We start from the raw sequence: 14,566 nt of genomic DNA on the forward strand, positions 1-14,566 counted from the left end.
CACCTTTTGATCTGGCAGGTTCGCCCGGAGAGACGGGTGTTTCGTGGTGGTGGTGGGCAAGGTCTTGTGGGAAGCTTGATTAGTCAATGAGGGAGATAGCGGTATTAAATGGTTTGATTTGAGGAGAGAAAGAGCTTGGAGACTTGGAGAGCAAGGACCATGCGTTGCTGGGGTCGCGCGTACGGCCTTGGCCGGTCCAAACGGGAAGACGTGTAGGGTGACGTCAAACCGTCAGTCGACTTGAGCATCGCTGCCGCATCGTCTCTTTCCAGGTGAGATCCCTGTAGCGTCAGCCGGGGCTTCGAACGCGTGCGGCGTTGCGGCTTCGATGAGTCATGAGTTTGTAGCTTTCGTAACGAATGATGTACTACCAAAATACAATTAACAAGGTCTAACAACAGCTTGTCACTTGTCAGCAAGAGCTAGCTCGATCGATAGCGATCGATGCGCGCGTAATTGCTTTTGTCATGTGCGTATGCAGAACAACTGAGTTATCACGCCGAATACTTCCAGGGTCAAATGAACTGCTTCAATAATACTCTTACTTGTCTTCGCTTTGAGCAAAGCTGGAAATCGAACAACGCAGATACTTCATAAAACTAGAAGCTCTATCAATGTCCTTTGAAGTCAAATTCTCTTGATCCACCGTTCATCTCTTGACGTATTTGGGAGAAAATTGCAAGATAACATGTCTCCACATGTTTAACTAACCTCAGAGGTTTTGAATAGCCACATGACCTGCACACTTTAGACGGTGAGAACTTAAGATTATTGAACGCATCATGGCTGGCGTCATACCTGCGAGACAAGTTACGAAACTGCATTACCGGCGAATCAACAAGGAAAAAAACCCAAAACACGAAAAAACATGTCGTGAGAACCACTGACTCCAGATAGCTTGCAACGACTAAACCAGGAGGAAATTATTCTGAAGTAATTTTCTTTCCTCATAAACCCCAAGAGTTGCGCCAACTACGCCATCAAGGTCCTGGAGGGAACATGAATAAGTAGTATTGACAGGACATTGTCACAATGCCTATTCATGGATGTGACTTTAAGATAGGCTCACTGTGGACAAGACCTAGAAAAGACATGCAACTGAAAGGGTATTGTGTTCAAATGAGCATAATGAGGATAGAGATTCTAGGGGAAATTCATCGAGTCAGGTCCAGTGCTTCATATCCCCACAATTATCAGGCAAGACCCAAGCTAAATCATCAAATTGCCAATATTATCAAAGATAATATTATCCACCATTGCCTCGGAGGTTGTGTCCCCGCCCAATTTGCTCGTTATGACTTTGGGTTTTGGGTTAATTTGATGTATGCCACTGCAATTTTTGCGAAATTTAAAAACACCACTGCAATTCTCATCCTTTGAAAAATGACATTGCAGTGGTATCTTTCAACCCATTGGAGTGACATTTTTTGAGGAATCTACCAAATTTAGTGGTACTTTAAAAAAAATGAGAATTATAGTGGCATTTTCAAATTCGTCAAAATTGCAGTGGCATATATCAAATTAACCCTTGCTTTTACTTGTGTGTGTCTCATCGTCCTCGTCCACTATAATTAATTGTAGCGGTTGGACCTTGGTGTTTATTGATGTGTGATTGCGTAAATTCCTATATAATAAGTGATGTTCTGATAGATAATTCTTGCATGCCATAGAAATTAATAAGACATTTCCGGCGAATCTTGGAATTACTTGGCACGTAACAGTTTTTTGTATTTTTGTTGTGGTTCCTAAAACATGTAGTGTGCAAATTCTTGTAAGCTTCAAACATTGGTTGAAAATGGGATAAATCACCGGTTGAAAAGACAAGTGCACATATGGAGTAAGCATGTAATTCAAAATAATAGGTGATTGATTTATACACAACATCCCTTTTTTTATTCTTGTATGTTTCAACTGGTAATTTAAAAACTAACTAATTGAAATCGACAAGGACCGAGCTTCCGCTTCTCTAGACAACTTGTTTGGCAATATGTGGAAAGAGGAATGTGAGTTTAGAGGAGGGAGATTAGATGATATTAGACATGGGAAATCGAGTTTTAGTCTCAGTCCCTTGCTTGGCATGAGATGGGGAATACAAGTGAGAATAAACGAGAAAGATCTATTTCAATGTTTAGTTGGTGGGAGTTCATGAGGAATTACCTTAGAGTGGATAATATAAATTACGTTGAACGGTTGGGATCATCCTTCCGAAACAATTCATACTCCTTCCATGTATTAAAATAGTGGGAATTAGTCCCTCAACTCCCATGCCCAATTTCTCGCTGACCAAACACATGACTTAACATCACGTACCAATCAACTCCAATTCCTTTTCCCTAATTCCCTCCAACTAGTTCACTTGACACATGCCCAATTCCCTCAATAGTTCAACATTTAACCCCTAATTTTCTAAGAAATATCCAAATATATCGTATATATGAGTTCTTACACTTAAATTGGCATATAACTAGATACAGTTTCCAATAGGAGCGTCCGGCAAAAGTCTTATGCTGGAAATATTGTTACGGTGCTGCCTTCTAGAACATACCCCATACCTCAAATCAATCAATATAATATAGGAACAAATCTGGCTCAAAGTTTCAAAATGAATTATGAGAAATTAACATATGTGGCATGAACAAATTTCCAGTTGACCAAACACCACGAGGTATTAAGCAGGCAGGTCACTATGGATATACCGGTACATACCTCGGGCCGGACTTCACAAAGCCCTGCAGTAAGCCAGGCCATTCGGGCAGCCCATTCCCCGATCTAACTATGGACAATGAAGCAAAAATATGGTACCACGAGTTTATAAGTCTATAAGAAACGGTTGTAACTTTACCGAGACATTATTATGGAAAGAGGTAATTGCACCACTGGCACAAGAACTTGAGAGGTGGGAGCATTTTAGTGCATCTTCTTGTAAACTGAGCAAAACTAGTCCTGAAACTTGCGATGCGGATTGAGTGGTCCAAGCGAATCAGGAGGCAACATGTGGCCTATTTAGTGGCCCAAACAGGTTTGTCTTTTTGCTAAAAACCTCCCGCGCCTTTTACAAATTAGTCCCGAAATACCCCTCTTCTCCAATCTTTTACTTGGCCCCTCCTCCCCATTTCCCGGAGTCATTCCCATGAGCGAACCTCTAACCTTAGAATTTCCGTCGACGACAATGCTGAAGAAATTGACTCGGCGGTTGTAGCTTAAGAGCAAGTAGTGGTGGAGGTATCGTCCCATTTACGGAGCCGAGGCTCGAGCGGCATCGTCGTTGGTCGCCGCCGATGATTGCCCGCAGTGTCCTCCATGCGCGAAGACAGAGACATGAGACGAAGTGGTTTTTGTTGGTTTAATCGCACGGTGCCCTCTCTGACCGTGTAGGAGGACTTGTGTACAAATTGTCTCAGTGCGGGGCGCCTTTGTGCAAAACTACCTCGGGCAAAACTCCCTGCAGTTGCCACGTGTCCAATTCGGACTAAATGCGCCTGCGTCTCAAGTTTTACAAAAAGGTGGACAAAAATGCTTCCACCTCTCAAATTCGCAATTAACTCTTATGGGAAACTACTCGGTACCTTCGAGAAATAGAAAAATGGCTCGACTTTTTAGTTTTATTTTACAATGTTCACGAGAGTAAGTACGAATAGTTATTTCTTGCAAAGCTTAAGGCATTGATTAGAAAATGGGTGAGCCAATGGCTGAACAAACAAATATCATGCATGTGAACTGAGCCTAGCTCAGTCGGCTTAGTTTCTTGTGGTGGAACCAGTCCACTGAGGTTCAAATCTTAAACTTGACATGTGTGTCAATGCTATCATCATATGTCTCGGAACAATAAAATGAAACCTGCATACTTTTATTTGTTACCCTTACTAAACCGCGGTAAGGATACGAATACGACTTAACTAATATAAGGATCAGAATAAGTACTAATGCTTTGTACCAGGATTTAACCGGCGCTATTCTTTAAGTGTCTTTTATGCAAATTTGAGACATTTAAGACCTTACAAATCAGTTTTTTTTTTGTTCGTTTGATAAATTCTACGCTTGTGTATTGCCATGTTACATCGATTTTACTGAACCTAAAAAAAATTTAGTCGTCCCATCCCTGAACGAAAATCCTAGCTCCCCCACTGGTTCTAAAAAAAAGTTGTCATGCACGAACTAAATACAAACCAACTTTTGGGGGAAAAGTTAGAAACAGACAGAGAACAATCTACAAAAAGTTGGAATAGCTGGTTAAAACAAACCAAGACGATACACACAACACTCTCGCCTAACGAGAATTACTCAACAATGACTTCACGAGCTCTGTTCCCCACAAACCAACTTTTGGGGGAAAAGTCCCAGAAAAATTTACATTCCAATTCTTTTGGAGTTTTCAGAGGATGCCATCCAAATCTACGGCGAGCACTCTGGCAAACGCCTCGAGCCCTACGCCGCCATCGACGTCGCCAGCCATACCTATCATGGCGCGGATCTCGTCGTCGGCGACGGGCATCCCGGCCCACCCGAGGTAGGCCTTGAGGTCCTCGAAGCCCACCTTGCCGTCCCCGTCGCGGTCCATCAGCCTGAACGCGTCCTCCATCGCGGACCGGCACCCGCCTGCTGTCCCCGTCGCGGCAGCGCGGCCGAGGAGGCCTTCGAACTCGTCGTACTGCACGAACCCGTCGTGGTCGGCGTCGGCGGCGGCGATCATGGCCGCGATGTCGTCGTCGTCGAAGGGCTCGTGGGCGCCGGCTTTGGCGTAGAAGGACTTGAGGTCCTCGCGGCTGATGCGGCCGTCGTGGTCCGCGTCGAGCACGTCGAACGCCGGGCGCAGGTCCGCCGCGCCGGCGCCGGCGGGGATATCAAGGCCCGCGTACCTGCCGCCGGGGCACATGCTTGTTTGATTGCTCCGGCGCGAGAATGGAAAGGAAAGCTCGGGAGTAGATCGGAACTGGTTGCTCCGGCGCGAGAAGGGAATGGAAAGCTCGGGAGTAGATCGGAACAAAATCTCTGGTTTTGCGTGAGGCAGAGGCGCTATTCGTGGTGCGGCTTGTGCTGTTAGTTACCAGGGAGGGGAGGAGGCCCGGATTTATAGGCGGGGGAATTGGGTTCTCCCGAACGCATGGAGGTTTTTCCTGGACCTGGTCTATCAATTGGTGAACCAGCGATGACTCCTTTTGATATGGCAGATTCGCGCCGAGAGACGGGTGTTTTCTTCCGGCCGTGAGCGGGGTGTTGGGAAAAACGTTGTTTGTCAACGTGGGAGATATCTGTATTAAATGGTTTGATTTGATTTTAGATTTCATGAAAGAGAAAGCTTGCAGAGGAAGGAGCATATGCGTTGTTGGGGTCGGGCTCCTGTCATGCAATACGGCGCTAGTACGTTGGACTTGGACCAGTCCAGACGGGAAGACGTGTAGGGTGACGTCAACTACCAGTCAAAATGGTGGAGCGCTGGGAGAGTGCTGGCCGCTGGGCGTTACACTTTCCAGGTGTCCTTCGTGGCGCCAACCGGGGTATTCGAACCCGTGTCGCTGAGTTCGTAGCTTTCGTAAGGCAAGACGTATACCAACGCTAGACAGAAAACACGCCGTGATTGTTTTCAATAGAGAAAGCTGTAGGTGCAAGACAAAGGTCGGTAAGTTGTAACAAAAATCATGAAGTTAGCCTGGAATTGGATCGCGCGTGCCAGGTTCGTCTTTGCTGTGCTGACTTTTGTGCTTTGCTCGGAGTATTGAAAATGTCACTTTGACTCGGAAAGGACTCGGCATGCATGATAACTTTCTTGTTCATGCATAAGCACATGACAAACGCAGTTACGCGCCCACCCGTCGGTATCGAGCTCTTGTTGACATGTTGTAGCCACATGCGTGCAGATTTTTCGCTGCATGCAAGAAGAAAGCGAATATAGCCGTTTATGATTTTATCGTGGCCTATGGGCGCTTAGCGTGCGGAGCAGAAGGCTTCGAATTCCAGTTTGTGTGGAGGCGGGATCGTATTCTCGTGCCTCCGCGACCAACGGTGGAAAAGAACAATAATTTTCACGATGGGGAATCCGACAAGGCCGCAAGAGCCAAAGCGAATGTTGACAAGAGCGAATCGAGGGTCATGTGCTCCTCTGTTTTAGTGTTCCCGGTCCGTGAGTCCGTGTGATCGAGGGCAAACGATTGCAGGCCATACACAACGACGGGGCACCTGCCGCGCACACATATGCCTGGAGGAGGAAATCGCGACGTGGCAACTGGTGTATCACTCTAAACTTTAGTGGTCATGTTTGCCCGTTGTGCTATCAGAGAACTGAGATGGAGCTACCCGCCAAACCGAGCTCCCGTGGTCGTGTTGTCAGCTATCACCGACTCACCGTTTTCTTTTTTCAGGAAGAGGCACAGCGTGCTCTTGATCCATGAGGTCGACACAACATCGACCACATGGGAGACAAAGTATAATTACAAAAGAAAGGAACAAAAATCAAGTTACAAATTTAGGGCACATCATCGGGTCCAAAGAGCAAAGCACCAATGACTTTGTTATCGATTAAGCGTCACATTGCCGATTCATTCTTGATCACCAGCAGAACTCCCTCAACAGTAGAGTGCTTGGCGTTGAAGATCCTGTTGTTTTGCTCCCTCCAAATGGACCAGAGGGACAGAAGGAAGAGGGACGCTGCACCGCGAGCTTTGAGTTTATCCAAAGAGCGCTTCGCCTCATCAATTATGTCCATCCACCAAAGATCAATGTGGGGTGGGGTGGGGGGTGTCCCCCTTACCAAGCACCAGGGCTGAAAAGAGAGTGCCCCGACCACTCGGCAACCAAGCTCCAGAGCCAACGGGCAAAGCAACAGGAGAGGAAGATATGATCAGCAGTCTCCATGGTGTGAAGACAGAACGGGCACCAATTGTCATTGTGGATACTCTTCCTGGACAGCACATCCGCCGTAGGAACCCTGCGTTGCACGAGCAGCCAAGCAAAAAATTTGCACTTCTCTGGCGCCCGACAATTTTAGAAGAGACTAGAGTGTTGATGCCGAATGAGTCCTTGAAATTGAGCAGAGTAGGCAGACTTGGCGGAATATATCCCGGAAGGGGAAAGCTTCCAGGCGATGGAGTCCGGCTCGTCGACGAGCGAAAGGCGAGAGACGCAGGAGAAAAGCTTGACGAATTGATGTAGCTCGTCGACAAACTTGACTCACCGTTGTTCGACTGCCGCGGGAGAGCCACACGATTGTTGTTTGGTGGAGACGGAGGCTCGCCAAGCGAAACAACAATCTTGCACTTCGAAATGCCACTGGATGAGTACAGACACGAAGTAGATCGAATATCCCTAAACCAAGAGGATGACTTTGAATCCTACTCCACATGCCATTGTTGATTGCATTTTAAAGGAAGTAAATAAATGTCTGTATGTATTGTAAAATGAGCTAAGGAATTTGAAAGTGGGCGCAGAGAAGGTCGCATGAAGACTTGAAGAGAGAAAGGTAGGGATAACTATTTTTTTTTACTAATCAGACAACCCATAGGAAAAAGAATTTCTAGCGGTTGACTTTGAGAAACGGCAAGAATGTTGCCATCCTATTGCCGGCATGCCAATATAAGGTGTCAACAATAGATTGTGAAACACTGAAAAGGAGGAATAAGCAAAGAAAAGAGGGATTATATTTTTTTGATCGGCAAAATAAGGTAGTACTGCGAACTGCGCCTAGCTCAACCACCGTTCCTTGTGGTGGAACTAGCCCACCTAGGTTCAAGTCTCAGACTTGGCATGGGTCCTTACATTTCCTGAATTTATTCAAGGTTTTAACCGCAGTTGTGCTTTCAGTGGGAGTGACGTACTCGTCAACTACGAGGCGCATGTGGTGACTTCGTCAATCTCAAGATGATCGGCCACTGGCTCAGTCTCTCGGAGGTGCTCATAGGGGTAGGATGTGCGTGCGTGCGTTCATAGGGGTGAGTGTACGTGCGTGTGTGTGAGTGCTTGCGTCTGTACTGTGTTTTCTCAAAAAATAAATAAAAAAGGTAGTACTCCCTCCGTCCCATATTAAGTAACCTTTTATTACATGTATGTGGACGCTTTTTATACATAAATACATTCATATTTGGGCAAATTTGAATCACTTGATATGGGACGGAGGGAGTACTTGCTCGGGGGCCATTAGGCCTGCCTAACGAGCATGCCGACTCGTTAAGAGCTCGGCTCGTTATGCTTGTTAACCTTAATGAACATCTAAGCCTGTTCGGCTCGGTTCGTTTACTGCTCGCGAGCGCTTGTTAAGTTCGTTAGCGGCGAAAAAAATGGGCAGCATGTATGCAGTGGCAGAGCGTCGATGGGAGAGGCGCCTAGCCGCCTAGGCGCGCCGGCGCCGGACCGCCGGCAACGCGACCTCGCGAGGCTACAAGCCTTGACGCCCGTCACCGCTTTTTCCTGGAGAGAGAGAGAGAGGCAGGAGGATCCGGGGGACGGCGGCGGCTGGTACCGAGCACTCCGTCTCCGTGCGTGTGAACTAACCCTTGCGTGTATGCGTCCGTGTTGACGAGGAGACCTCGGTGGGCTTTTGCCCTAACGAGTCGTGGGCTTGGCACTTGTTGGGCAGCCTGTTCGGGAGGGAAGCTGCCAGGCCTAACGAGCGGTGGGTTTGTTCAATCGATCACAGCCAGTTCGCCCGATAACGAGGTAACGAGCATGCTCGCGAGAGTCGTTAGATCGGTTCATTAGGCTCGTTAGTGTTAACGAGTTTCAGGAGGTATTCTACTCGGTTCTTTAGCCTAACGAGTCGAGCTACTCTCCGAACAACGACTATACTGTCCAGGCCTGGGGGCCATTGCGCACTGATCTTGAAGTGTTAATCGACCAGCACTGCTCTGGGTAGGGCTCCGTGGGGTGTTTTACATGCAATTTTTTTAGATGTTGTAACTCGTAGCAACAAAATCATCCGTATCATATGCAGAGGGAATCAACAGTATCCGCTCAGCATCCACGTGACAGAAAAGTTTGGTGAATCGATTGACAGCCCACCCTCCTGATGATGGGATCGATCATTCCCTCTAAAAAGATGGATCGATCAGAATTTTTTTTCGGAGGAATGGATCGATCATATTTTGTTTTAAATGGCTTGTACTCTCTCCGTCCAACAAAAAATATTTTATGTTTGTTAAAATTTGGATGTATTTAGACATAACTTAGTGTATAAATACATTTAAATTTATTTCATTTTTGGTTGGACGGAGGAATAACTTTATTCAATCACGAAAACTATTACAAGTGTAGTGCTTGGGACCATAGACACAAGAAATTACAAAAGTAATCCCTATAGTTAGGAATTTTACAATGAAATTTTTCGAAAACATATTCGAGGTATCCATCTTTGCAACACGAAATACCATCCAAGCTTCAGCAAAAAGACTATAATTAGACTGGAGCGGCAACATCGTTACTCGTATCACTGCACAAACTTGACTACCATCAAAGGTTCCAAAACGCCATTGAGTCGCCCATAAGATGAGAAGCCGTGAACATTGTACGTACTTGTGCCGGGGATGATCCCCTGTAAGTACAGGTCGTCGAACCACACGATCTTCGTCAGAACGCCAGAGAAGAATTCCAAAGTCACAATAGATCAAACCAACAAAAGCAACATGACACTAGCAAAAACTCATCAAATCCATAAGAACGGATTTGCGAGGACACGAACTCAAAGTCCGCTAGATCGGACTCTTTGGCCCCATGGCACCGCTCTATAAGGCACCGCCACAACAAAGAAAAAACGAAGTACCTTTATTCTTGACGGTATCACACCCTTTGCCATAACATTGCTGATAAAGATCACAAGACTCATAATTCTAAGAACTGTATACATCTAGAAGGAACTGAGGTTTCTCCAACTCACAGCGCCAAGGTATCGGCAGGAGACGAGGGGAGCCGACGAATCACGACGAAAAACGATGGATTTAGATCGGGACCCTAATTTTTCATCTCCAGCTACACTCGTGACAGGACTTTGGTTTCCTCGAGCTGCGTAGGGCCGCAGACCGGCATGTAACGCACGAAATAAGACCTTATTCGGCCCACAGTAGCAATTGACCACGAATAACGGCAGCACAAGTTTGTCCGGCCCCTCCAAAGCCAGCCCAAAAGGATCACATGGCCCATTAACCAAAATAAAACCCTAGCCACCGTATCCGTCCGCCTATAAATTTGGAGACACGAACAGCCGAGTTCCTCGTCGCAGCGCCGCCATAGGTAAAGTCTGAACAATTTGTCGCCGTATATCTTCGTCTCTTCTTCTTTTGATCTTGTTTTTGGTGTTGAATTTGTTCGACTCGAACCCCTTGATGAGTCGATCCCTCAGATTTCTCCACGGGGCTCGAATTTTCCGAAGGGGCGAGACTGTTCGGGGATCTTGAGTCGCTTCGCCCACTTCTAACCGTGGGGCGCAGCGAATAACATTCTCCAACATTGCCCCCTGCTAATTCTTCTCGTTTTATTTGGTTTGTCTTTGTCCGATCCAGTTCTGCGAGTCCCGTGATGGCACATCTTTGAGACCTGAGAATTTTCTTCCTTGATGAAAATCATAAGCATTATCCCTGAGGACCACAGATTCGATCCGTAGTCTCCTCTGTTTTTTCTTCGATTTAGTTTTTGTTTCGGTTGTATGGATGAAGATATGCACTGGGCTCCGAGCAGTGAAAATCGCTGCGATCTGACGGAAACGCATTTGCCTAGAAAGCATTGTCTGACAACTCACCTATCCGATAGCAAGTCCATCTTTGCGCTTCTGTTCTTATTTTTATATATTGAGCAACTCTCCAGTACGGGAATTAAGGCTGCATTGTACCAAGTCGTGGGTTCGTTTGTACCCTCGTTTTGCTTGCCAGATTCGGCTGTAGCCAAACCAACACGGAAGGAAAACTGGTCGGCCTGCTCACCTTAATGAGCAACCCGCTTACCAACCTTCCCATATCTCTTTACAATCTTGTTTTTCCGATTGTTTGCTATCTTAACAAGTTACGAGGGTGTAGTGGAGGGAGGGGATTGGTTCATATTGTGTCCATTCCCTTCAGTGTCTCGGACAGCAATATCCTGCTTGTCTTCCTACGCTTATGATTTTGTAATGATCTTTTTGTGTCTACTGTCAATCGTTTCAAATCGCGAGGAAGGTAGGTTGGTTGTTCATCATCCAGGCAGACTGATGTCACGTCTCAGTGTGCATCACTGATGCATATATTTCTTCTCACCTGGTGGGAAAACATCTAAATGTTAACTTGTCATGGGAAGTTTGAAATGTAAAATTTGTTTTACCAAGCCGTGGAACCAACCAGTTTGAACGAATATTTCACTGGAACTTGGACAAGATGGCAAACCAAAATTATAACCTAGCGTGCAGATCATGAAAATCACTGCCGGAGCCACGCATGGCAACAAATTTGGCAACGGCCAAGAACGTAATGCGGTTTACTAATTCGAATGTACGGGCGGTATCATGTCTAGTTTTCCAGATTCAACGTTGAAATTGGCCCTAACGAATTCCAACTAATGATGCTAGAACTGGCACGAATTGAGGATCTCGATGAAATGTGATTGATACTGTTTCTACTAATCGAGGACGAGAGGGGCAATAACCAGAGGCGCATTGGCGAGAAGGTCAGAAGTTTGCCTCTAGATCGCCTCGCCGGCGAATGGTTGATGTTGCGGTGGAGGTGCAAACGGGTACAGTCCAATAAAATTGCAAAATCTTGCCACTTTTTGAAAATTTAGTTCATTTGTTTGAAGTAAAGAGTGTTGAGGTACCGGGTAACTTTTTTGGACCTCTAGTTGCCGAGTTCGCCACTGGATTGCCTCCGTCTTCTCTATCGTGGAGAGAAAATGTATGTAGTGTATATGGAGCTGGCGGAGACTGGCTCGGGCCTGCGAGCTGCCTTTGGTCGTGTCAGGGCCTTGTTCTCAGGCCGGCAGGTTGGCACGGCACCGCCTATTTAGCGATGTTTTTTTTGTATGTTTCTTTTGGGGCGCTGGGCTAAATGGGCCTGGGCTGTGGCTTTTGAGCTGTGCTTGGGCCTGCCTTCTGGTGTAGTGGGTCGGAAGGCACGACCAACTTATATGCGGGCTTAGGTGCTAGCAGCATATTAATTCTAAAAAAAAAAGGTGTTAGCAGCATACATGTTGGCCAGAGTATATTAATATAATGTTTCTCTAAAAAAATTAATATAACAGTTAGAATGTGGTATATTATAATAGTATATAGGAGTATATGTTTCCCGTTTGGTACTTGGGTTAAGACTGAACTAAGAATCGAAACATGTAACAAAAATTTATGTGTTGACCAAAAATTTGAGTCAACTTTGGTTAGTTGGTTATTACTGAAATTGATTGTTACTGCCTAAACCAAAACATAATTTTTATAAAAAAATTGTATTTAGTAAACTGTATTTGTCGGACTAAACCGATCTGATAACCAAATGTATGACTCGAGATAAGGTGGCATGAGCCCCCCTCCTCTTATTGCTGTATTTATGATCAACTAGTGGCTAGTGGGATGCGCTCTCCTTAAGCCAAAATGTCCCACAAAGTGCAGAAAGCCTACTTTTATCTCTATCTTTTCGGAGAGGAGTAATGAAATGGTTGTAGTCATTAAAGTCACACATGTTTATCTTAGCTGATAGCAGTCATTACAGTCACTCGTACATGTACCAAGAATTTCATCTTCCAAATATTTACAAAAGATATATCTTTTCCATTAGAACAAGCCAAAGAACTAAGGTTAGGAAAATGCTAAGAAAAGGGCAAGAAAGCTAAAGAATGCGAGTATCATTGAACTCACGTAACTAGCGCAGGGATTTGTGGCATGGCTGTGTCTAATGTTCAAAGCACACGTGTCAACTCTATTTTGTGTGTCTTCACTTCGTACAATCTATTTGAGTTACTCGTATTGTTTTTTTTACAGATTTTATGAGTTTCGTTAATTATTGCCAGCACGTCCGGTGGCTCGTCTTGCATGTCTGATAGTAAATGATCAAGCTGATGATGTTATAGACAATGCTTCACTAACAACGAGAACACATCCAAAATGATCAAGAAAAGGCTCCAAAGACACAAAAAAGCAATTTGCAATAAGAAAGTTGTCCACACAACTAAACCATTAGTTATGGTGAAGAGAATTAGACATGGTGCTGCGACTACAAAATAAAAAAGATGTTAACCTGAAAGCAAGGAAATCAGTGGTCGTGTATCGTGACTGCATTGCTGGCGCATACAAACTTTGTAACTTGGACATCGAGTCTTTGTTGGAATGTTCATCCTAACCCCTTTGTGGTGGCGTTTGATGTTGCACCACCTCTGGCCTTTCCACCTTTGTAGAGTACATGTCCAAGTGGTTCATTTTCCTGGTTTTTGTTTTTCATAGTTGTCAATAGAAACAATTTCATACAAGAAAATTAGGTAGCCTTGCAACATTACAATATGCTATAAACAACACAAGATTGCATGTACAAATAACACACTATCTTGTATTATGTCAGCACAAATAATTGATATTTAGATCCATCATTCGACATCATATAAAGGCAGGACAACACAAACATAGATCATAATGTTTTCACCAAGCGAGAACATCACACATTTTCAGCATCATCAATGGCACGACGGAAGAAAGAGAGAGGGCATGTTCAGCATATGAGGCTTATTTCATTTGCTTTGGCCAAGCCTTTGATCAAAATTACTTCATTAACATGTGACTTATGTGATTCAAGTCATAAACACAAGCAAGTAATTTAAAATACATGATATCAATTTAAGTCACAAAAAATATAGTGATAAAACAATTTTTGGTCAAAGACTTGATCAAAGCAAATGAAATAAGCCTCATATAATGGGATGGATAGAGTAGCTATGTTGTAGTTTGGAGAAATTTTAGATGGCGAGCTTGCCTACTGCATGCCCCTAAACAATTCATTATTGTAGTTGTGGTCTGCTATAGCAAATAATGGCTGATATAGCAGCCATATGCATGCAAAAATAACTAAATGTTTAAATGTTTAGACAAAACAAAATGCATATTCCCGCACAAATTTCTGCAATTGTGCAAGATATTTTTGTGAGACATGAACTTCCTTGCATCCAAGGAATAGCTCAAAGTGTAGAGATGCACTACATCATATAAGACGAGAGGTGTATTGGCATTTTAATATTACAATCTTTTTATTCGTTCATGATACTATTTCCTCCTTCCATATAAGTGACACTTTTTTTCTTTCAAAATGAGCGAATCGATCTACAGAATGAAACATTCCTAGATACAAACATACGTATCTAGACCGGAATTGTGACACTTATTTTGAGACGGAGGTCGTTCCAGTTAGGCTTACACTAGTCTACATCGTACCCTAGGTGACTAGGGTTTTGTACTCCGACGACAATTCATCTTGTCGTAGCACCCATATGCTACAAAAGATAAAATCATATACGATTCGTCTAGCAAGTAGCAACCAACGATTTAAGAAATTGACGTAGGACAAAAGTATAATATCGTATAATCTGAAACATAGTGAGTAGTACTTATGCCCAATTTTATGTGGCAACTTAAATTTAAAATTTAATG

At 44.5% G+C, this 14,566-nt stretch overlaps 1 protein-coding gene and 2 non-coding genes across 3 annotated transcripts; 2 read left to right on the forward strand and 1 right to left on the reverse strand.

Moving 5' to 3' along the window:
• Positions 1 to 4,160: 4,160 nt before the first annotated feature.
• Positions 4,161 to 5,058, reverse strand: LOC100828629 (probable calcium-binding protein CML10). The gene has a single exon (XM_003558016.4). It carries the CDS (start codon positions 4,871 to 4,873, stop codon positions 4,373 to 4,375), a length of 501 nt encoding a protein of 166 aa, XP_003558064.1. The 5' UTR covers positions 4,874 to 5,058; the 3' UTR covers positions 4,161 to 4,372.
• A 5,432-nt stretch (positions 5,059 to 10,490) lies between these two features.
• On the forward strand, positions 10,491 to 10,564 carry LOC112270246. Its single transcript, XR_002962646.1, has one exon. It is a non-coding gene; the product is annotated as a small nucleolar RNA R66 (small nucleolar RNA).
• Positions 10,565 to 10,624: 60 nt separating this feature from the next.
• LOC112270309 lies at positions 10,625 to 10,712 on the forward strand. The gene has a single exon (XR_002962703.1). It is a non-coding gene; the product is annotated as a small nucleolar RNA snoR118 (small nucleolar RNA).
• Positions 10,713 to 14,566: the final 3,854 nt, after the last annotated feature.

The sequence above is a fragment of the Brachypodium distachyon genome, chromosome 1 (genome assembly GCF_000005505.3).
Source record: "Brachypodium distachyon strain Bd21 chromosome 1, Brachypodium_distachyon_v3.0, whole genome shotgun sequence".
In the NCBI taxonomy this organism is placed as follows: Eukaryota; Viridiplantae; Streptophyta; class Magnoliopsida; order Poales; family Poaceae; genus Brachypodium; species Brachypodium distachyon.